The 25977-nt window shown below is 33.3% G+C and overlaps 1 protein-coding gene across 31 annotated transcripts in view; it reads right to left on the bottom strand.

Annotated features, from left to right (window-relative positions):
• Positions 1-25977, bottom strand: part of TRDN (triadin) — a 370662-nt gene that overhangs the window by 139189 nt on the left and 205496 nt on the right. For 11 of the 31 annotated variants that reach the window (XR_012517192.1, XM_074397529.1, XM_074397528.1 and 8 more), the window contains exons 13-18: positions 10136-10189; positions 7435-7464; positions 5185-5214; positions 4414-4434; positions 1009-1041; positions 861-887 (exon numbers count right to left, since the gene is read on the bottom strand). Coding sequence is in view for 30 of the 31 variants with exons in the window: in XM_074397529.1 (XP_074253630.1) it covers positions 861-887; positions 1009-1041; positions 4414-4434; positions 5185-5214; positions 7435-7464; positions 10136-10189 (195 nt within the window). In the remaining variant the exon portion in view is untranslated. The remainder of the gene's footprint in view (positions 1-860; positions 888-1008; positions 1042-4413; positions 4435-5184; positions 5215-7434; positions 7465-10135; positions 10190-25977) is intronic. The other 20 variants (XM_074397539.1, XM_074397530.1, XM_074397540.1 and 17 more) reach the window with 16 other exon arrangements.

Raw genomic sequence — 25977 nt, 5'->3', positions numbered from 1 at the left:
GAAGAATGACTGATGGATATTACATGAGGTTATGACCACCGATACACACATGTACACACAGCACTTAATAATTCAGTGAAGCTCTTTCAGTAGAATTTAACCAGGCAAAATAAAGAGGTGATATTTTTAAATGAGGTAAATACAAATGGTTCTGGAAATTATTTGAAATGGCTAATTGGCTAGGTTAAATAGAAAACTTCAATACAAAAATTTGGTATCCATACCAACTGCACTTTTAGTTTTTGTTGATAGGTTCATTTGTCTGGTTGTTTGACTCTCAATTCAGTTTTTTCTCATCAGAAGGTAAATATATTTAGAGCAAAAATGTACTTTTACTCTCACTGCAACTCCCTTGAGCACACAGGAAATGTTATTAAGTAAGATCATGAATAGGGAGAGAATATTTGCTGGCAGTAATTATTCTGTAATTTAAAAACAAAGCACTGTATAATGCATTTAAAGAAAGTGTTTTGTTCTTGTTTTCTTTTGCTTTTACACTAAACTGTAAAACAGTACTTCGCAAACACTGCACAGATAAATTCACTGAGGATCTTGTGAAGGTGCAGACACTGATTCTGTAGGTGTTGAGTGGGGCCAGAAATTCTGCATTTCTAATAACCTCTAAGGTAATCCTGATGCTGCTAGTTCACAGAACACACATTGAGAGCATGGGTGTAACATGTAGCTTTCCTTTCCTAAAACTGCATTGTTATGTCCGTGTCAAGAATTTGGAAAAAACACTGTGAGATGGAAGCATTCCCTGCCCTTTACTGGTACTGCCTTACCATCTGTCTGAGGCTACAGCATTAATAAACCCTGGACATCAATATTTGAAGTTCAGCCACAGTAGTCTTACTCACCTGAGTGTTCCTTCTTTGGTGACTTTGCTATATCAAAAAAGAAAGAAAAACATCAATATTCTATGTTATTCAATTGCAGTTTAGTATTCAGTTGCAAATCAAATAATATTATGAAATTGTGAGGATAGACAAATTTAAAAACAGGTACCTGGTTCCACATATTTATCTTTCTTTTCCTGTTCTGAAATATATTATTATTATTATTATTATTCCAAATTTTATGAATCCAAACTTAATTGTTTTAACATAAAGAAACATGTATGTGCTGATGCCAGATTGCAGCAACTAATAATAGCTTCCACAGAAAAATTAAGATGCGTACTTAAAATCATTCTTCCTTCCATTTATCTTGTGAGTTTCTTTATGGGGCAGCATCAAAATATTCTAAATGTTAGAGGAATTCAGATTTTTTACAGATAATAAATTTGAGTCAAAATAGTAAGTACAAAAGATAATTATTACAACTTTTTAAAAAAATTACTTGGCTTTTTAAGACAGGGTCTTGTTCTGTTGCCCTGTTGTAGTGCAGTGGTACAATTCTAGTTCACTGCAGCCTCCACTTCCTGGGCTTAATTAATCCTGCAACCTCAGCCTCCCAAGTAGCTAGGACTACAGACACACACCACTATGTCTAGCCAAATTTGTAGTGTGTGTGTGTGTGTGTGTAGACAAAGTTTCACCATGTTTCCCAGGCTGGTCTCAAACTTCTAGGCTCAAGAAATCCACCCACCTCAGCCTGTCAAAGTGCTGGGATTATAGGCATGACCCACAGCACCCCACCTTATTGCAGTTATTTTAAAATAATTCTCAGAAAGATGAAGATAACACATTTCATGTGGACTGCCTTTTCTAAGAATCTTCTCACACTGAAGAAATAGCTGTTAAGCTAAGACAAAGGCTCTGTGAGGCACATTTAAGACACTAAAATTGAAAAAGAAGTTTTCAGGGTGAAACATTTGCCTTGCCTTTAGGACAAATGCTCCTTTTGGAGTCCTCTTTATATAGTGTGTCCTTTTAGGAAACTACATTTGTCAATATTTTATGAGACAAAGCATTATCTTGTTCTCAAGAATAAGCTGACATCTACATTATAATAAGTACTAATTTTATAAGGATTGCAAGCACTAATTTTATATGAAGTGCTATTATCTGCATTTCTATTCTTATTTATTGTACCTTGACAAGCTTTTCAAATTAATTTAAAAGAAGATTTTCAAAAAATACTTTAATATACACATATTTTTATCTAATATTTTAATGGAAAATAATGGAAAGTTTCTTAAAGTTTTATTTAATGAATAGATTTTGAAGACCAGAATATGTTCATGCTGAAAGAATTTTACCAACTACATTTTAAAAACACAGAGTGTCATAGAATCTTCTATGGTCATCACATAAATTTCTCAAGTATACAATTTTGTTTGTCAGACTTGTAGTCATTTAAGTATGGCATAATGTGTAACTTATCCTCTTTTAAGGTAGCACTTAAGCAGTAAAATAAAAAAATAAAACAAATGACTTGATCAAGTATTGCAGGTCAAAAAGAAGAAGCTACAACAATTTAGCTAAGATTAAAGAAAGTCAGAACATTATCAAACGTTGTCTGGCAAATGAAGAGCAATTAAATGCATTGTTTAATTTATTGCTTAACTGAAGCTCTAATTACAAAACATTTCTGTGAAATTTATGATGAGAGTCACAAATCATCAGTGATCACAGTCAAAACAGTACTGGAAGCATATTTGGGTATGCATCAAAATCGAATACCAGCTATACATAAGATTAAAAGTTAAAATAAAGTCCCTTCAATCTTATAAAATTACCTGTGCTAATTTGTTCATTATATAGGATAATTCAGGATGTAATTATTGAATTACCTGAATAAATATACATTAATTTACCCTTTAATTCTATAGGGACAGCAAAATCATGCTTATGGTTGATTTTTGAGGTCTCATCCTTTTATTTTTTATTTTGGAAAAAAAAGTACAGATCACACAAATTTACAAAATGTACAGGATGATCTCTTGTGCTCTTCATCCTGTTTCCCTTGCCATGATTAAAAATATCTGAAAATGAACAATTATTAAGTTGTGATTATTGGAAAAGTAGAAGCAAAATAAAATATAGATTTGGAGTGTATCAATGAATAAAGCAATCCTGAAGGCAAAAAAATCCAAATCAAGGAAATTCAAAGATACAACACTAGCAATCATAAAGGCAAGCCTAGATGATAAACCAGAGCAAATAAGTGAATCTGAAAAGAATTGACAGGTGTTTTGAAGAAAACTATTTCCTCTCCTTATTGCTGCCCAAGGCATGATCTGCAGACCTTTTCAAGGGGGAAACAGTTGGGTTGTGAATGAATGTGTGAGAAGACATGTTTATTTATTAAGTGCATCAGTGCCCTGACGATTGCCAAGGACTGCAGTGTCTGCAGGAACTTTTAAAGAATATAAACTGTAATAAAGAGTCTTAAGGCTCTCTCTATACTTTAACACTATTTTTTGAATCTCCAGTTGTGCTCCATTTTCCTGCCGGTGCAGTGTTTATAGAGTGGTTTCTGTATTGCTGTGCCAGTACTCATCAGCAGCTCTGCACACACATAAATCTGGAACTGAGAGAACTAATATCTCTCTATAGATGGATTGCTCCCTCTGGCTGAGTTGTAGTATAATGTCATGAGTCTCTCCACAGGGCATTTTAAAGCATTTTTATGACACTGAATGTCTCAGTATCTTTACTTTTTGTAGGGTCAAAACATACATAAGTATATTTCTTAATTGGTATACATTTTAAAACATATTTTTGATAACATTAGAATCTTAAAATCCCTATATTGTTGGTAATGTGCTATATTTAATAGTAAATTGAGTAAGGTTAGGTGTTGGGTTTCTTTTGTTTGTTTGTTTGTTTGTTTTGCTTTCATTTGTTAAATATATACTATTTTCCTCAGAGGAGAACATATATTTGTGAAAGACATACCTTAAGGTATTGCGCTTGACTGAATTGTTAGCGAACAGCCTTAATAGTGTCTTAAAGCAACTGTGGATGAGGCTGAATAGCAATGCTATTAGAGCTCATAGTGCCTATAGGGGAAAAATTCTGTTATGGGCAAAATGTCATTATCATGTGAACATGTCAAAATATTTACAGATTACAAAAAGAAAGATAGGAAAAAAAAGTAATAAAACTAGCCTGTAAAAGAACATCTAGGCAGTCTTTTCTAAGGACTGAGAACTAACCAGATTAGGAAGACTAAATTAGTTTGGGTCAATGAAATGCAGCTTTACTTTTGTGTACAAGCCTGTCAAGAGTCTTGTTAGATGATTGCATGAGCTTGAGAAAGAGCTCTAAAAATGATTCCTATGCCTCTTAGTCCACTCTAAGCCCAGATTGTGTATTCTTCCACTTGGACAAAATAAGTAAATAAACAGAGTTTACATGCATAAAACATAGAAAGGTGGATTCAAAATTGCAGGTCTATTTACAGCAGCAGGCCAATAACAGTAGTTTAAAAAAGTACATAAATACACTGCATGCATTTCCTTACTTTTTCCCTTGGGTTGTTCTACTGAAAGAAATATAAACAAAATCATTGCTCTTAAAGCCTTTAAAAATAAAATTTGCTAAACTACATATTGATTAGACTGTAATTTTTCCCACCCCTCCTCCCAATTTTCTCTCCTTAAATTTCACAGAGAGGTGAAATTTAACAGTGAGGCTCCGAGGTATTGTCAATACTGTAGGTGCTTCCAAAATTTGATTGGCAAACATATGACAACAAATTAACCCAGGATTATACTGTTTAACCATTTTAAATTATTTACACCTGATATGTGTTTCTTAAACATGTGAAAACACATAAACACACTATACGCATAAACACATGTGAACAAGTCCAGAAGGTACAGGTATGCTTGCCAAATGAATTATTCAAGACTAAAAGGACCAAATCAGTTCCTAATTTGATGCTGGTGTATGCAAATGCAATTGAGTATGTGCTTTCTAGTAAAATAAATGTTTGATATTGAACATTTTTCAATATCTTGTCAAGTAAACATTTCTTTGGAAACAATTACTTTGAAAGGTAAATATATGCAGTATTTATTTCTATTGCTGCCAAATACTTCTCACAGGAGTATTGTCAGAATAGATTTGGCTCTCTCTCCCTCTCTCCCTCTCTCTCTCTCGATTTCAATCATTTTTTCTTCTCTATGCCACACGTAATTCCTTCTTCTATGTCAATTATTCAAAAAGTATGCTATTTTAGGGTTCATTAAACATAAGGCAGAAAAAAAGAAAAAAGAAATATATTCAGTACCTTCTGTAGGTTTTTTTGTTTTCTTGGAATCTGAAAACACAAAGATAAATTATTGATAAAACAGATATAATAAATCAACAGCTGATTAGCTCACAACAGACTTCTATGAATAATAAAATAAAATTGTTCAACAAAATTGATAAGTTACATGATATATTTCTAAAATATGAGACTTAGAAACTGTTCTGTTTTTGGGGGAATGAGTATTAGAATGAAGCAGGAGTGAGAAACTCTATAAAGTATTTTCGTTATTGTATATTAATAATATTTTACAAAAATATAAAACATTGAAAAATACAAAGGAAAATATATTCACATATAATTTGTAAAGACATTTTTCTTTGCCTATATAAGTTAATAACCTGTTAATAGAACATGAAACTGAGTAAATATATGTTTGATTTCCATAAAGATGCTTAGGAGTTCATGAAGTTAGCTTGAAAACTTTTCTTTTGTTCAATCTAAGTCAGTCCAGGTGAATTGTGTTGCACTCTTTTTGAAAAATCAATACACTTTCAATACAGATATTCAGTTATTCATACGATAATGGAAAAGAAATAGGTTAGTGTTTACTCATGGGTTACTGATGAATGCATCATTATATTTATAGCTTTTACCTAGTAATGTATACTTAATGCTCAAAAGACATCTATTTTATTTATAGTAGATAGGCTGAATGCCTAGAACTGATAAATTTATTATTTTATATTATTTAGGCCATGAAACTTTCTGCTCCTAAAACCTGAAAATGAAAACAAGAGGTTTTTAACTTCATTTGTTTGAAGATGGAAGCACCTTAACTTGAATTTTTGCTTAGGATATTTTATATCTTCTTTGCCCTTTCTTTGACTGTTTCTCTAACAATTTTAAAATTCTCTATTGTTGAAATTAGAACCATAATAACAAACTATAAAGTGACACCTGTAAAAGGTAGCTAAATTGTTTTCTGGCTTAAAATTATATGGTTTGGAACTTTGAACAGTAGACATTCACTAATAATTTGTAAGTTAATGGTTATGTATGCCTTATAGTGGTGTAATGGTATCACGACTTCATTTCCATGATGAAGAAATGAAACTAAAATGTTTATGACAACAGACACATTCTCTCTTCACAAAGGCAGTTATATGGTTATTAAAATTGTTTTATGTACAAATGATAACCAATGCCACTAACAGTGTGGTGAAGGTGATGTCCCACTTCCATTGAAGTATGAGCTAGAAACACATTTTTGGAAACAAAGTAAGAAAAGAATCCAGAAAGTCATAAAAATGAACATGATTTTTGATGTAGTAATTCCATTTCTAGAAATCCAAAGTGAAAAATGCAATATTAACCTAAAAATACATATTTAGGGAAATGCTTTTTTTCACGACATTGTTTTGTGTCTCCCAATAATGGGAATATTAAACACTGCCCTATGAACAGTAAGACAGTGTTGACGAATTTGTGGTATAGTCACACAATAGAAAAATACACAATTATTCAAATGATAGTTTTGCTTGTTATGCCACAATCTAGAAAATATTAACTAAAAAAGACAAATTAAATAATGCAAAATAAAAATAAAAGCATAACATAAAATGACTTTTTGTGTGCATGTGAGTGTGTATGAAGAAAGATTAGAAGAAAATATGCCAACTTACTAATGATAATTGGGGACAAATTTAAAAATTCGGCCAAGTTCTATTACCTCTCTTTCTGAATTTCAAATTTTTCTGTAACAGGAATATGTTTTATTTGTAAGGAAAAAAAAACAAACCTTGATTTAAAAAATAATAGATGCCTGAGACAAAACATTTACTTATTCATCATTTATTAAACAGTATTGTGTCCAGCACACTACAATAAAAATAATTTTATAATAGATTTTTCTTAATAAACCTTGACTACTATTTTATATACCCAAAAGGCTTAGAAGACTTCTATTTGAATGCCAGTAAGAATGAGTCTGTATTTTACATAGTTCTGAAATTTGATAAAACTCTCAACAGAGTAGGAGTTCTAGGATTTTGAGAAGCTATGTTTTATTCTTTGTATCTTGAGAAAGACTAGATTAAAATTACTTTCAAAAACTAGCTCACCATTCTGTTTGAGGTGAAGTAGAAAAAGCACATTCATGCAAAATGCATGCATGTAATAGTCCAGTTATCCGAGGGGAATATAGGCAGGATAACAGTCGAAACCCAACTCAGAATATTGGTAAATTGTTCTCACAAAAGGCTCAGTGGGATTCTGCATAAAACATACCTTCCTTCTTTTCATCCTTTTTAGCTGCTGCTGAAATAATGAAAATAGCATTAAGACATATGAAATGACCATTTTTCAGAATATTCCCCAGAATATAAGAATGTATTCCATGCATTCATAAATTCAGTGGTCACCTACAGACTAATCAATTCATCCAAATCTGTGATAAGAGTATAAACAGAAAATATTATTTCACATAAGAATTTTTAAAAACTTAGAAATAAGCATTAGCAAAAGAAAAAGAAAAATATATTTAGTTACATAGACAAGAAGTCAATTTTATAAGTATATGTTTAATGTAAATTCATTTTAGATTTTAAATTGTTATATCTGAGGAAACCACAGTCTCTTGTAGAAGATAATAAAATACAGGTTATGACTAGATTAATCAAAAAAGTGAAGTGATGTTCCATAGATATCTATTCCATAGATATTCCATTATCTATGCTTAGCTACTGAGGAATTATATATCAGCCTGCAGTCTACATTTACATTTATAATAACCATGTATAAAATTATCAATTTTAGGAAGGGAAGATAAATATTCTCCTTAGAGAAAAGGGTACAGAATACTTTAATCATCTTTGAATTCTAGTTTTCTCTGTGGTGATATTTATCTAATTCTGAACCATGAATATAAGTCTGGATCCATGTCGTTGCTTATGGGTATTACCAGAAATATTTGGCAGAGGTGTTCAACAGGCTTAGAATTGATCCAAGCACTATGACCCCCGGTTCTGTGTAATGTTCATCCAGGAGCCAAGACCATTCAGAGATGTCTTAGGCCACATTAGTTGAATTCGAGATTGTGCACATTCCCATACAGTAACCCCACCTCAGTGGGATAGAATGTTGGGGATCACTTAGAAACAACAGCCAGAACTGCTGTGGACATTTGCTTTCCGCTACAATTGCCAAAGCTCTCTCAGGTACATCCTCTTATTGGGTCTTCATCATAACCTTGTGAAAAAAAGGTAGCCCAGAGCAGAAAAATAAGCCTCAGAAACATTAAAATAATTTGCAGAGTGTAAGCAGCAGAATTGACTCTAAAAATCAAAAATAAAAGACAGAAAGAAAACGTATTTTAATTTACTACAGGTTATTTTTTTCTATTTTCTGTTGTTGATGTACTATTACTTTTGTAGTAACTGAATTTACAAATAAGTTAATTCTACTTTGGGACATTTGTTTCTTTTTAATGTAGTTTTAACTAATAATACACAAAATGTATAGCGGATTTATACTTAGTATACTTTTAAGTTAAGAAATTGCCTTGTCCATTGTAGTTTAAATCTTGAATGGTTAAATGTAGTTTAAAGAGTCCAGAGCCTCAAGCTCAAATATGAAGCAAGTTTTTGGATATCTCTTCATTTTCCTCCTCTTGACACCTCTAACATGAGGCTGAAGTAACTAACACACATTCCCACCTCAAGTTACAGTTCCACATCTACACTATGATCCTCAGAAGTCTTGGTCAAACAGAAGGAGCCTAAAGTGATTGTGTTTTTTTAGGAGAACATGTAGACAATAATAGCAATAATTCCTTAAACTGGTAAGCATTTGCTTATGGAACTCACCCTAACCTGCATTTTTATGTAATAAAATATCAAAGGTAATAATATTTGTCCTACCTTTCTACCTTTCATAATATTTACTATATTCCTTATCAGAACTTTCCTAAAGAAAAACAAGTTTTTTTTAAACTTGCTTTAAACTTTTTTTAAAAACTGGTTTCATAGCCTTTAACTATTCTAACTTATATTGCTCACAACACCATTGTTAAGTCAAATCGCATTTAAAAAACCCATGTTACCAATATTTGGGGGATGATTCTGCATGTAGTTGGGTACAAGATTAAATACAAGAGAAAAAATTTGTGCAGATGTAATACATCTGGTCATACATCATGTGATATGCTAAGGAGTCTGCTATGAGAGCCTTCTACCCCCCAAAATTGTACTATCACCAATGTGTATCTCATTTATTGCTTGATATTATATAATCTAGCATAGAAGAGATGATAAAGATATTCTCCAGTAAATATTTTATCTTTTATTTTCTAAGTGTGTTCCATAAAGTTTTCCCAGATTACTAATGTCAAAATAAGAGCACATTTATGCCCTTCCTCAATGCTTTCATCAAATTACTCTTCATGGTTTGAGAAGAAATCACTTTTGATATCCCAAAGATATTCATAAATTATGAAACTAATTGTCTTAGATGGATCATGAAAATGGGATAATTATTTTGTAGCCATATCTGAAATCCAATTTTTACAGTTTTGATGTTTATGAAGTAATACTGATTTAATGCAATTCTGATTTTTTCATGTCACATAAATTACAAGGTATCCTGAAAATAATAGGAAAGTATATATTATTTTGTATCTGTATTTGTATTTCTTTATATACATCTATGGCTTATTTTTAGAAATATACATAAAGCTTAAATACTGAAACTTGGAGCCAAGACTAGCTCTTTGGTCCTTAAGCAGTTCCTCTGGAAACGCATTACTCTCGGTCATGCTTGCTCCAATTACTAAATAAATACTTAACTGTGAATTGTCACGAAACAATATGTTTTTTGCAATATACCAGCAGATGGTGCTATTCTGCAATAAACAGCTTTGGCTTTTGTCAATAAAGTGCTATAGATTTTTTTTTTTTTAAAGCAATACTTTTTAAAGTGTTTTATTGCTTACCTTGTGCTGTAATTTTTATAGTCCCCTGTTTTGTTTCAGGAGCTTTTCCTGGCTCTTAGAACGAAAAAAACATAAATTACTATGAAGTATCATTTTGGAAAAATATATAAATAAAAAAGGGGCCAGGGAGCACAAACACAAATGGGCATAAAATCTGCTGCCTTAGACAAGCAGAATTTTTGTTAAGAAACAAATAGCTACTAGGGGAATAGCTGAGAATGGAGTTTACTGAAATAAATACTTGACCAAAGCAATTTAAAATATAAGTTAAAGATTCCAAAAACTGTTTTGTCTCACTGTTAACTGGCCACAGAATATCACTTTGCATTTGTCGAGCAACTGAATTTGAAAATCTCGGAATTCTATGTAAATGATACCTGTATCACCAGCCCTTCGAAACTGTTGGTACACGTAGAACCAAATAACATGACTTACTGAAGGTCCCTTAGCGACTAATGTGAGAATAAAGACTGGAACAACCAATCTCAAGTTCAAGCTTTTGACTATAAAATGCCCTTCCCTAAACTGCAGTGGCACCAATCAATCAATATTAGTATGGCCCTCGGCAAAATATTTGTGAGAGAATGAGCGAGCTTCATTTCTAATCTTTCTTCCCTTTTGTTCTAGGTTTTGTTTTATTTTGTTTGCTATTTTCCTTCTTTGTTTAGAAATTTTGCTTTAAAGAAACAAGATTTATTTAAAAAACATATAATACATGTAAATATGTTTAACAGAATGGGAAATAATATGTAAATAAAAATTTCAAAAAATAATGGCTCACTTCACATTTGACTTAGTATGGTTTGTGACTGTCTCTACTGCTTTCAGTAAATGAATTATTATGTAAAAATGAAAAGTAAGATTGGGTCATTTTTTTTAGATATTCATTGTCATCCATCCATCACATATTTAGGAATAATTCTGTGTGGACACGAAGTTAGGTGTATATTTATTAGTTGACTCACATAGACATTCAATCTTTCATTTAATTATTGTCAAATGTTCATTACAACTTGTTTAATGCTGTAATACTAGTTAGAGTTATAAAATGACAAGTTGCATGAGAATAATTTGGCAAAGAATCATAAGCAAAGATTCTATAATTTGGGTGAAACAAAAGAGATTGGATTTGTAATTCATGCTTTATCTCTTGTTGGTAAAATAATTCTTCATTTATATATTACCATGATCATAAAAACGCTAATTTTCATTTGTTGCTATATAAAAGAAGTATTATTTGATCCATAAATAATTCTAATTACTATAGCTATTTCTTCAGACAAAATATATATTTGCCAAAAGTGAATTCAATTTACCGTTAATACTTTCATAATTAGTTTTTTTTCTGGAGGAAAATTCCATGCCAGCATGCCTGCTAATGCCATCTTTGTCAAATCTAAACAAGATCGTTTCAATTAGTGATAATATATGACTGACATTTAGTAGACAAGTATTAAACAATTATTGACTAAAGCAAATGGATGAAAGGAAGAAAATAATGTGCTCAAAAATTCACCAGAAGAACATCATTCTGCTTAGAGGATTTACTTTTGGAGAGCTGAACATATCAGAGAACTATACAGTAGTTATAAACTACTACAGTAGTTTGTAATTTTAAAGAAAAATATTTTAAAATATTAGTAGGTAAGGTACCTTAGAATTTGTAGAAATATTTGCAAAAAATTGAAGCCAATTTTCCTCCTAACTTCTCCTTTTTCTTTATATCCTCTTAAATCACTGATTTTAAACAACCCATCACACCTAAGATTCTATTAAACCATGGAGGTCACAAACAACTGCAAATTATGTAGGGCTTTTGCTAGGTCTTATCAGTTTCTCTGTTAGCTGCTTTCTCCCTCCATGGTCAGGTTCAGAAACATGCCCCTGATTGCTGAGCTTTTCCCATTTGAGTGTCCCAACAGGCTGGGGTTTACCTCTTTAACAACCATAGCCTGTCCTCGGTTTGGCTGTGTGAATATTGACTGGGCATGTTTTACGGTTCCTTACCTATGGGCTCTTCTTTCTGCCAAGCCTTAGTTCCCTGCACCTCACTGTCCCACCCCCCAACACATGCCAAACAAAACAGTCCACAAATGCACACTGATGCATTGAAGATACTGTTTCCAGGTGAAAGTGTATTTTAAAGAGGTCATACTACAATGTCTACCTGAAATGAAAAAGGATTTTAATGGAGGTAAGTCTCAGGATCGTAGAGTATCATGTGTTTTCTTCATAACTTCCTCTCCGATTTTAAGCTTTAAAGTTAATTTATTAAGTTGGAGGAAATGCAATTGCAGTTGCACCAACCTCTATTGAGTTGGCACCAATCTAAAATATCAGTTCACAAACTACTACATGATGTATATCTCAACAGAAATTAACAGTTTAAAACCAAATGCCTTTTCATCCAACCAACAACAATATCATCCTTGAAACTGTTGAGGACACATACAAAGACGATCAGATTTGACATCTGCTTTTGCACCGCATTTCCATTTTCAAAATTGCATGACATTAGGGAAGAATCGACCCTGAGTCCATAGATGTACAACACAAGAAGGCTGAACAACATTGTGCAACTGAAAACACATTAATCCGGACAGACAAATTTTTGTTATAAATAGTTTTTCTGTCTCCTTTTGATTTCTGCCAACTACAAAAGAAACTACGTTTTTGTCAGGGAAAATCCTAAATCTGTACAAAAATGAGGAAGACAGGTAATGAGCCCATTGTTTCTAACACCTACTACGGTATTTCATGTGTACTACCTTCTCTATACATATTCTAATGAAAATTTCATTATATCAAATGATTTTATCTTGTCATAGATTTTGTTTATAGCTATTTTTTAATACAGTGGAATTATTTAAATAAAAAACAGATGACCATAACAATATTCAAAGATTATAGTAATTCTGAAATTGATAAATAATATTTTGGACTTTTAAATCAGAGACAGGATGGACCAAGATTAAAATGTCAGCACAATTCACTTGGGAGTGTTTTAGCAGTAAATTATCAGAGAAGTTAGTATTTGTAGATCCCTGAAACCTGTTGTATTTATATAAACAAATTGTCATGAATCAGATGAGCCAAATGTTTCAATGTCTTCTGATTTCACGGACATAGAACAATCTGATTTACAAAACTGAAAAGATATTATTAGTCTGCAAACATTTTGTTAAGGGGGTCAATTTTTGTATGCAGACTTAAATATTAGTTTAATATGATAAAATTTTCATTTCTAGGACACTGTTTATATTTTGACTTCATTTAATGTAAAGTGCAAATCCATTACATTTTCAAAAATAGATTTCACATAACTTTAGTAGCAAATGGACTGCGACACTGTCAGCTTACGGAATTGGTCTTTGGCTAACGGACAGCAGATAAAGAATAATAGTATTGTTGAGAATCCTACCCACATCTTAAAAGTTTTTGAGCATTCTCCCATCTCTGAAAAGAAAAAGCAGTGCATGTATTATGTTTTAATTTTAGAGTAAGTTAGTGGAGGTCAATTATTACTTCAAAAGAGAGAATAATGCCATTCAAATACCTGAATAACACATAAGTCCCTTAATTGTAACAACAACCAAACAAGTAAGAAAGATTCCCCCCAGCTGTAGTGAAGTGGCTAGCCATTAGAGGGAAGAACTGATACAGGCAGGAGAATGAGTAGCAGCAGGTGGTAAAGCAGAGCGTAGGCTAATACCACACAGACTTTATCCTGGTTATTTACAATACCCAGCCCACTGACCTCCACTGTACAGATTTCTATTTCTATTTCAATGTGAAATCACATAATTATTACTGGTACAACTTCCGTTCCTACCACCCTATAAATTCGCTGAGATCACTGATTGATTGTCACATAGTCAACTTTATAACTCCAGAGCCAACAAGCTGCAAGAAAAATTGTCTCTATGAAACATGCGAGAAATGGCACAGAAAATCTAATTATTAAAAAAAATCCAATTGACTGCTTTGAAATGAAAAGTTAAGTTCGGGGATCTACTTCACTTTTAGGATGAGGCAAAATCTCGTTTTCTCTTTGATCACTGATTATGTGTTTTTCAGAAAGTGTATTAACTTTAAATTTTAGAACTAGATTTTTATTAGAATATATGGTAACCCACACTACAGTTGGGAAATTCGCAAAATTAGCTAATTCAGACAAATTTGTAAATTTTTAATTAAATCGCATGGATTTTGGTAAAAGAATAGGAGGGAAAACAAACAAGAAAAAATAAAATATGGGAATTCTATTTAAGAGCATGTTTGAGATAAACGATCTTTCAGGGTTCAAATTATGAATCAAATTTCTTTTGTTAATTTTCCAAAGAAACAAAAACAGCTTTAAAGCCATATCTTACTGCTTCATCAATATTACAAGGAACTTAGATTGTTCTTATTTTCTTAGGCAAGAAAACTAAATACAGAGAAGTTAAATGGCTTTTCCACAGACCAGGAGAAAAATTCATATTTACTGATTCAGCAGCTAAACTTTGACCCAGCAATATAAAGCTTCGACCCCTCAATATACACACATCTTTTATTTTTTGCATCAGATAGTAGAAACTAATGACAGATTATCTTGCGATCCAATGACCTGCTAAATCAAATTCTAAATTATTGTTTTTTATTCCTATAAAATCTAGTGTCATTTTTAGATACAAATAGTCCCAAAACAGAGTAAGGTTAACATTGAAGCTAAAAGTTACTACATACTTGAAAGGTCTTAGGTTAAGCCTCTTGTACTTATAGCTCTAGGAAAGCATATTTCAGGGGCATTGCTTCATTTCAGTATGATAATTACCCTATTGAGATGAAATTAATCATGAAGCAGCCTTTGGCCATCCTGTGTGACCAAGGGGAGTGAAGCCTGAAAGAAGGGCCTATTTGCAGCCAAATATGTAAATTGCAAAAGGTGCACAATGCAGAAATATGAATAATTTATCAAAATAATCTGTTATTGCTAGAGGTTAGAAATCCAAATAAGTTGGCAAAATGATTTACAATAGGTAGCATAATTTTGCTAGATATTTTTTCCCCCAGAAAATCTTCACCTCATCAAGCCATGGGTTTTGTTTTAGAATCTAAGTAGACTTTACCTTAATAATGTAACATTATAGAGTTTAACTAAGAAAAAGTTTGATTATTCCATGGCTATTAAAATAGTCTATTTGTTAATATTTAAAAAGATTATCTCTTCTATTTAAATCACTCTAAGGATTTCTTAATTTGAAAAAGAAAGAATTTTGATTCTTTTATTATATGTAGGTCAAAATCTACCTATAGATGTTACACATAGAATCGCCTTTTTCCAAAAATTAAGCATAGGCAGACAGAAAACGATTGGGAAATATCAATTGGCATAATGAGCATTTCTCCTTCATGGCATCATCTAGCTGTCTGAATAAAATGTGTGAGAATTATAAGTTTCATAAGTAATCAACAATTTAGAGTTGAAGACCAAGCTATCAATATATTTAAATGTTAGTAGAAGAAACTTTTTTAAAAAAATAAAGGGAAGTTATGAGCAAGATACAGATCATTTGACCTTTTTACTCTTCAAAATATTTGACATATTAAGGGCAGATTACATTTAGACTAAGAAAAAGGCTTTAAAAGAACAGAATCTAATAAAAGAACAGAATGCAATTCCATGGGAAGACATGAAGTCTCATTTATGGAGATGCCAGAGAAATACCTGTCTTAGAGGGGTCCTAAATGTTTTTGCCTTAAGCAAAGAGACAGCACCAGCTAGTTACTCAAGGTTCCTTGCTACCTTTTGTAGCGACTTATTAAAGTCAGTGATTATGAACACAGATAAAAGTAGTAGAATAATTTGCCTACGTTATTTTTCATGGCAAATTTATTGATTATTCATTTTTATTATTGAGACTTATCCTGGTAGTTCCCCACACCATAAAATAAGCATTCCTTTTGCTTTGATAATATTTAAATGCAAGCATTCTGACCAACAATTGGAATAATTTTCTGAGGAGAAGCATACATTTTCTAGAACAGTTAAGACACAAAGAAACATGGAGTTTGAGACCAGCCTGGCCAACATGGTAAAACACTCCCTGTCTCTGCTAAAAATACAAAAATTAGCCAGGCGTGGGGGTGCCACCTGTAATTCCAGCTATTAGGGAGGCTGAGGCAGGAGAATTCCTTGAACTGGGGAGGTATAGGTTACAGTGAGCCAAGATCACACCACTGTACTCCATCTGGGGGTGGGGGGCTGGGGAGAATTAAAGGAGAGATAAGGTGTAGAGCCACAAAGTGGAAAGGGAAAGAAAGTTGCAAAGTGAATAAATGATAATGTATTTTGGAATTACGACTCAATCCAGCTGGAACAGAAGAGTCTTGATTGGTGTTAATGAGAAGTAAAATGTGAAATAAGCACAAGGCCATTGGCCTGAGGCTGTCTTCACGTTGTGAGTTCCTTCCTAATGAACAGCAACCTAACTCAGTATGTCAACAAACTGAAACCTTACTTAGGAGTATGTATTTTGTAACAGAAAACAGAGTTGCAATCAATCACAACAGCTGAGCTTCAGCCAGTCACAGGCAGCCTGCTGATGAGACCATGTCCAAATAAGGCAAGTGTCTAGATTTAACTAATCAAGCTCTTTCCGTACTTCACTTCCTGTTTGGGTTATAACAGCTCACTGCCCACCTGAGCAGAGCTCTCTGAAACTCTTTAGTTTTGAATTCTGCAAGATTTATGAATCACTTTTTGCTCAAATAAATTGTTAAATTTCACTTGTTCAAAGTTTTTATTTTAATGAGACAAAACGTTAAAGTTTGTTTAAAAGCAAATTATGGTCAAAATAATTGACCTTGAATTCTCAGCAAATAAGGTAGACTTTTGTCTTAGTACCTTGAGCGCTACTGCATTTTTGGGCAGGAAAGCTACATGGCAGTGTTTTGAAGAGATAAAACTGTCCATGATTGTCTGAGGAAAGGGCTTCTAACCCTGTAGCATAGAAGCAAGGTAAAATGTTGCAGAATGTTCTATGTAAGGTGATAATACCTTAGACTAAGTAAATGTTAATGGAAATGGAAAGAAAATAAGTTAGATACTTGAAAGACGAGCTTAATACAATTTTGAGATTTGTTTGACATATACAGAGAAAGAAAGAAGATTGTTTCTTCAAATAAGACAGATTTTGGACCTGATAAACAGAATAGATTTTAGCATAATTTAAAGCTTTTAATACATGTTAAGTTTGAAGCAATGATTGAAATTCAAATGAAAATATTGAATAGACATTTGAAGACAGGATGGTTCTTGAAACTAAAGTCATGCACATAGAGGTGTTAACTAAAATTAAGAGAGTGAGCAATTTTTCCCAGAGATGAATAAATAGAAGGCCTCAGACTACCATCCTATCAAGAAATGTATTAGTTAATAATCTATAAGAAAAATCCAAATGTTGATTACAACAAGGCCAGGGAAGAGACTATTTTTTTTTAATGAGCAACAACCTTCAGGGCTAAATAAAATGAAATAAGATTATATATCTAGGAGATCCCTGGAAATCACTGTGGACATGATTTTGGAATGGAAATGAAGATAGAAGGAAGCCTGCTTTTAGAGGTCTAAGGTGGACAGTGACAAAATGGAAGTAGAGAGTGGAAGCCATTCCTGTGACAAATATGGTGTAAGGCACTAGGAAAAAAAGAAACTACAAAGGGGCTTGAAGACAGCAGGAAGATCAAGCAAAGTTTTTTTTTCCTGTTTTATTTGAAAAGAGTGAAAAAATACCTAATGGAGAGGAAAATATTGAAAAGTCTTGGAAGTGGGAAGACAACTGGGATAGCAAGATCCCAGAATGCATAGGAAGAGATAAGAAAAAGCATAGGTACAAGTATCTGCCTAGGCAGAAAAAGTATATCATAGTCTGGAAATAAAAATTTCCCTATTGCAATGGCAGGAATACATAGCTATTTCCTAGAAGGACAGTATCATAACCAACGATGACACATTGCACAGCACAAAAAAGAGGTCCACATTTCAAAAACTCACCATAACTAAAAATGGAATTTTACTAAATAAAGTTTTCAGAATCAAAGTCAAGAATAAAAAAATATAGGAGAAAAGAGGAATTGAAAAAATGTAAGTAATACAATTAGAAAATAGTAAGACAAAAGATAGCAGCTGAAGGGAAGAAAATGGGATAAGATATTTGATATTCAAATTATTATTACAATGATTCAGATTTTATAATATATAAAATTGGGATATTATATGCTATTGGTGAATATTCTAATATATAAAGGTTCTAGGGCAACTTTTCCTTCACAAACCAAAAAGGACCTTTTAATAAATAGTTAAGAAATCTCTAACAAAGATAGACAAGCAACACTTGATTATTTCCTTCCTTCTGATACTGAACTCTCAATCTTCTCCTTGGACTTTTATCAACATCCGTTAAAAGCAAAGCAAGAATTTGGATGAAAGGATAATTAATTTTTGAAACTATGATAGATGCCACATACTGGATGTCCTTTCCAGCCTAATATATAAAAAATTTCATTTCTGTAAACATGGAAATGATTTTATATGTTTTTTGCTCTTTCTAAGATGTGTGGGAAAATATGCAGTTAGTATTTAAGATACACTGTCACTGAATGACTGAGCCATTTAGATTACAATCCGTATTCATTTTTAATTTTAGAGACTGTGGATTTTTTGTAATGTGTGGTGAACTGTTCTTTTTCTTTTGTTGAGAAGTCTCTGTCACCCAGGCAAGAGTACAGTGGAGCCATCTCAGCTCATCGCAACTTCCATCTCCCAGGTACAAGCGATTCTCCTGCCTCAGCCTCTCCAGTAGCTGGGATTACAGGTATGCACCACCACATCTGGCTAATTTTTGTATTTTTAATACAGACAGGGTTGGCCAAGCTCATTTTGAACTCCTGACCTCAGGCTAACCATCCACCTCAGCCTCCCAAATTACTAGGATTACAGATGCAAGTCACTGCGCCTGCCATGAAATGTTCTTTAGTTCACGTTTGTGTCATAGTTCTAAGAGTTCAAATGCTGTAACTGTCAGTTCACATGTTAATGATCTAGGTAAATAAATGGACTTCTCAATACTGGCTTCCCTAAAAGGGAATTTCACCACTTCATTCTCTCCGTCAGTGTTCAAAGGAATTACGCACACCTCTTAGGACTAGTAGCCCCCAATGTTAGGCATGCAGATCTCAACTTAAGTTGGTATTTAACTGACGGTCTAGTGATTCCCATAATATTAATACAAGCTAAGATTACTGAATATTGATATTGCTTCTGGTGCCCACATTTTCACATATTGCAGCAAATGTACCACTTTCTCTGGAGAACTATTCTATAAAGCATAATGTGTTTCTTTATCAGTCAACCCAGAAGTTGCCTTTTACCATTGAATATTCAAAATCCATGCTTATATGCACAAATAAATGAGTCAATATTCAATTGCTGGAGCAATGTGCATAGAAGTGTTTGAGAGAAAGTGAGTGAATGCTAGTACAAAAAAAAAAAACAAAACCAATTTCCTACATACTTCGGTAAAAGGTAAGATATTGGTCTACTAACAAATGGCTCAACTGACCTCTACTTTTATAGCTACTAGGCTTTCCAGCTGGCCCATCTTCATCATCTCACAGATGCTCTGAATTCCAACTAACCCATTAGAAGGCAGTAGAAATTTTATAAATATGAACTACACACTGAGTTTTAAATTTGATGAGTTTGGAGAATTCATTTAAGAATAAAATGTTACAATGTATTTTTCTATGGAGTACATTTTTGAAGACTTTAACATCAACAAGAAATCTCAGAAGCAAACACAATTGCCTTCTGTATTACATGATGAGGCTGGAAAAGACTGAAAATAAGGATGCAGTAGAGGTTACCATGATAAATTATCAGACCAAAAAGCTTAGCAATTCTCATCTGTCAATCAGGCTCATATGATGATGTACAATTTTAAAGCCAATTTAATTTAAAAAATAACTGCAAAATTTTTTAATCAAAGGAGAAATATACCTTTCACCAATGGCCCCATACTTATTGTTATCCTCATGGGTACCTAATACAATACTTCAAGTACTACAAGCAGAGAGTACTCATTAGATTACTTACACTAAAAAAAAAAGTAAAATGCCATTTTTTCTTAAAAATGGCACTTTTCTTAAAAATGGCCCTTTTCTCTTAAAAAGTAAATGGCAGCTTAATGATAGTCCCTCAGTATTTTGTGCTATAATGTTTTATAGTTCAATTTATCTTGAGATCATATTTGACTCCAAATAATAGCTAAAATATGTCTACTCAAATTTCTAAAAACTGCATTGATTCTTCATCCTTTATTTATTGAAGTTTCTAGAAAACTAGATAAACACAAATGCACAGATTAAAATTTTAGTCAGAAACATTTTTAAACCAAAAAAAAAAAAAATAGAATAATGTAGGACCAAAAAAAAACCTATAAATATTCTAAATGTTACATTCAACAAAAATAAATTTCACAAACATCAAGACTGTATATAACACATTAAATTCAGAAAGTATCTCCAATATTCTGAAAAGTTTACACTATTATTTGAATAAAATGTTGAATTTCTATGCACAGAGTTTCTGAAGTCTTTGCATTAATTACTGCACTTGATCTGTATTTTTGCCCTGCAAGGTAGGCTGCTAGGCCTGGACTAAACTACATGCATCCTGATCCTAGTCCAGGGTGTTGCCAGTATAAGAAGAATTACCACTTCTTTTCAAAATAATGTCATTTTCCTTGCAGTTTTAAACTATACATCTTAATATAAAGCTTAAAACTTTATATTATGTAATATGTTGTGTATTAAACTTTACTTCCCATTATATGCATGTATATAAAATGAAGAGCCAATATAATTTCTAAAAGGTTTGCTACTGCTCATTGTGATAGCCATATATTACTATAGGAAAATCTTTTACATAAATGACTCTGCCTTTAAAGTAAAATAACAACAATGGCAGTCATAACAACTTATGTTTATATAGCAAATTTATAGAAAATCCCATATTGTTTTACTTAAGAAGAGAATGTATTATTTCACATAACAGGAAGTCCAACATAGAAGGGTTGCAAGGTTAACTGATTCAGAAACAAAAATTGCCTTTTTATCTCTGTGGTCTCCCTTTGCTCCAAACCTGGTGTGGTTGGCCAGTGGGTTAATCAGCTCCAGAGGGGTGAGTAGAGTAGGAAAAAGAGACAGGAAGCCCACAATACCTTCCCACTTTCAGGCTCCAAGCTCAGGGTGCTTGCTGAGAGGGCCCAAGCTTAGGTGGGGATGGGTGGGGGAAATTCATACTGGAATGAAAGTTGGGAGCTTTGATACTATACTGGATTGGATACTATACTTTCTTTTAAAAAAAAGAAAGACACCATTGTTTTACTGTCTGAGCTGTGCATGACCAGGCAAGCTATAGAGTTGGTTCCTGAATTCATTGAACAGGTGAAGAGAAGCAAGTCTACAGAGTAGGTTTGCATTGGTAGTTACAAAGAGAATAAAGTTGCTTTCTGCTTATACCAACCGAAGTGAAGGGAGCGTGTTTTACTAACTCTATGCATATGGAAACAGAGCCAGGGCTCTTCCTCATGCTTCTGCCTTGTTCTACTTTTCTCTTTTTCTTCACAGTCAACCACTTTTTACCCTCCAAAGTGAAATACTATTATTTCTTGGAAACTTTTCTGATCCCTGTACTGTAATTTTTTTTTCCCCCTCTTTGGGGCAACATAGTGCTTCACCAGGACTTTCTTAACGGATCTATCCCTTTCTATGCTTCAGACACGTTTCAATCTCTCTTCCTAAGCTGCACACTTTAAAAAAATTTCCATTTGCATCTTGTTTTTTGTTTTTTGGGTTTTTTTTTTTTTTTTGGCTTATGCCACCCTCTTTGTGGCTATACAAAATGCATACTCTTTCTCATTTTTTATGTGTGTAAATAAGGAACTGAAGGAATAAGTCTCTTGAATAAAAAAATGTTTATTATTTTGAAGGACTAAAGAGCAAGGGGAAAAAGCATGGCAATTTTTTTTTGTAAAAAGTAATCTTAAGGATGGTAAAAAGTAAGGCCCCTGCCTTTATAATTGCTTGATTCAAAATTGCTAAAAACCTTGAAAATTGTAACAAAACATGAAACACTTTTGTAATAAGAAATTATTTTTCCGGCCGGGTGTGGTGGCTCACGCCTGTAATCCCAGCACTTTGGGAGGCCCAGGTGGGCAGATCACAAGGTCAAGAGATCAAGACCATCCTGGCCATGATGAAACCCCATCTCTACTACAAATACAAAAATTAGCCGGGTGTGGTGGCACGCGCCTGTAGTCCCAGCTACTCGAGAGGCTGAGGCGAAAGAATCGCTTGAACCCAGGAGGCGGAGGTTGCAGTGAGCCGAGATTGCGCCGCTGCACTCCAGCCTGGTGACAGAGCAAGACTCTGTCTAAAAAAAAAAAAAAAAAAAAAAAAAAAGGAAAAAAGAAAAAAAAGAAATTATTTTTCCACAAAGACCTCTCCACAATAAATCACTTAGGAAGTAGCAATATTATAAACACGTTAAGAGCATAAGTCCTAGAGGTGCATGGTCTGGGTTTAAATCCTGCTCTAACTAGTTTCTAATTGGGTGGCACTGACGAATAATTCAACCTCTCTCTCCCTCAGTTTCCCCAATACATCTTCAAATGTATTAACAATGGTATCTGCTTTTGTGCTGCTCCTAATCAATACCCTGAAATACAATGAACCAATACATTGAAAATGCTTATAGGAGGAGCTGGCAAATAGTAAGTGTTCAATATCATGTGTTTAGTGCTATTTGTCTTGTTCATCCCAAACCTGCACTCACATTATTTCATCATCAAAATCTCTGAATTTCATTGAAGCATCTCACTATGCATGATACAAATTAAGCCCTTGAATAAGATCATATTTTGTATTTTCTAATATAAAGTACAAAACTCTTATATCTATGTCTTAGAGAAGTAACTTAATAAGAATTGTTTTGCAATCTACATATATAAATTAATTTCCATACTCTATAATCGCAGAAGCAGCCATTCATACTCCTTGTTTAAATTTATTACATGGCAGAGCATTTCTTTAAGAGTAATAATCTCTGACAAGAAAAATCATTTTACCAGTGATTTGTAACACTTTTAAAGTGGAATCCGTAGAGTACCAATCCAGATAGATGCTCTTCTCCACGGAAACAGTTCAGGGTCAAATAACACTGGAGAGCAAAGCATACATAATGCTACCCTCCTAAGACTTTACAATGTAGTTAACATATTCCAGACTGAAATTCTACAGCAGAGAAACCAATTTAAGTTAACGCATTGTTTCCTAAACACACTTGATGATAGAACTCTTCTTTAATGCAACACTCATTAATGAGGAACAGACTGGGTGGTGTTAACTCCTAGAAATGGAGATTGTAAGTATTCCTTGCTTCTCTCTTACACTAACTACAGTAATAACACCACATAGTCACTTAGTGATTCATTTAACAGACATGTCTGGAATACCTATAAAGTTCACAATACTTGTGAAGAATATTTATAGTTTACAAGTCTTTTTCACATATATTCTTCAATTTAGCCAACAAGATGGGTAGTAGTCAGCAACACAGATTTCACAGATTCTCAAAAGCAATGTGGATTCGTGAAAAGAACATAAATATTGCAGTCAGAAAGGTCACACTTGGAATCCTGGCTTTGCCATTTTGTATTTTCCTTGAGCATGCTTAAGTTTTCAAAGGCTCAAGTCATTGTGAGGATTAAATGAGGTGACATATGTAAAGTACCAACCACAATACTTTGAACATAATAGGTACTTGCAGAGGTATGCTATCTTCCTACTTTTGAATACCAGCAGAGAAACAGATTCTTCTGGTTATGCATTGCAGTTATTAATTCACCTTAATTTTGAACACAACCATGACATTCACTTTTCAAAATGTGCCTAGCTCTGTCAGTTAAAACAGATAATGTAATTTAAACACACACACACACACACATACACACACACACACAACTCAGAGTCTAGTGAGAATTAATTAAACACCCAGTATTTATGCTATGTGCCATTAAAAGGGATGAAGACTTCATGAAAATTCTTTGAAACAAGACGCCGGTTCATCCAGAGGACCAGAAAGGGGTGAGATTTTATGAAAATAACAACTGGTATTGAAACAAAGGAGACATAGAAAGATGAGGATAAGGATTTGAACAAAGAAAGACACCTCTGAAAGAGTCATAATTGTAAGAGAGAATGGGTTGACTTTAAACAATTGGATAGACTTTTATGTGGATGGAGCAAAGAGTGAGGAAAGAGTTATCAAGAGATGAAGCCAGAGACAGATCAGGAAAGGCATTGAAACTCTTCCATGAAGACTTTATCCTAAGGACAAAGTAAAGCTTTGGCAGGTTTAAGTGGAGAGGGAAGTAATTAGACATGCCTTCTGTGAAACCACTGATGCAGAATATCTGGTGCAAATTACGTTTTGTGAAGGACCCGCTAACTAGGATACAGCAGTGTTCCAGACTAGAGTAAGGATGGCCTGAACTAGGACGAAAGCTGTGGAGTCCACAAGCTTTGGGCAGACATAAGAGATGAAACTGATAAGACATTTCTATGCCCAGTCACATAAAGTAAAACAGAACGCCATATATTTCCTCCCCTTTTGCAAGCATCTAGCATCAAGACAGTAAACTACTACTCACTGTACTCATAAAAATTATCAAATAATTTTACAGCAAAACAAAGAGTGATCAACAAAGAAACAAAATGAACCAAAATATAATGTTAATCATTTCCATAACATTTATTGTGTTTTCTCTTTATTTACTGAAACTAAAAGTATTTTAAGTATATATTTATTGGTATCCACAAGAAGTAACTAGGGAATTTATGATAGCAACAGCAACAAATAACTACAGGGTCAGTGAAAATACATGCTTGTGTTAATTAAATGTACAGTGATTGATGCATAATTTTACTAAAATGATAGAAGATTACATCACTGTTTATACATATCTGAGCATCACAAATATTAGTATTTAAGAGTCAGCTTTAATGGTGAAATAGGATGTGTAATTAAAAGGAAGACAGAGATAAACTACTTGATCTTTCCAAAGGTTGTAGCCTTTATTTCTGTCCCTTAATGTGTTAATGTATTTCTAAATTTTGCTTCAAAAATACATAATAAAATAACAACTATTGACTGCCAACATATGTCAGCAGTGTGTTAGGCATTTTGAAAATTATTACACTCAATACTAATATAATAAAGGGCCAATTTTGATATTTACAAGCAAAAGAGTGCCTGGCACGTAGTTGTTATTCAATAAGTATTGTTACATGTATGAATAGCTACTTTATTTATTTATTTTCTGTTTCTGGATCAGAGTCTAACTCTGTCGCCCAGGCTGGAGTGCAGTGGTGCGATCTCGGCTCTCACTGCAACCTCCCCCTCCTGGGTCCAAGCGATGATCCTGCCTCAGCCTCCAAGTAGCTGGGATTACAGGCACTCCTTACCACACTCAGCTAATTTTTGTACTTTTATTAGAAACGAGGTTTCGCCATTTTGGCCAGGCTAGTCTCGAACTCCTGACTTCAGGATTCTCCCGCCTCAGCCTCCCAAAGTGCTGGGATTACAAGCCTGAGCCACCATGCCCAGCCTGAGTAACTACTTTCTAAGGAAGATTGATCATGGCAAACAAAGGGTCCTTAAAGCAGCGGGATGAGTGTGAATATCAAAAGGAGAATTTGGGAGTAGACGCTAAAGAGAACTGAATGCTTTGTATGAA

Source organism: Saimiri boliviensis, chromosome 4, assembly GCF_048565385.1.
Source record: "Saimiri boliviensis isolate mSaiBol1 chromosome 4, mSaiBol1.pri, whole genome shotgun sequence".
Classification (NCBI taxonomy): domain Eukaryota; kingdom Metazoa; phylum Chordata; class Mammalia; order Primates; family Cebidae; genus Saimiri; species Saimiri boliviensis.
Note: the sequence above shows the minus strand (reverse complement) of the source record. Positions and strands in the feature narration are given on the sequence as shown.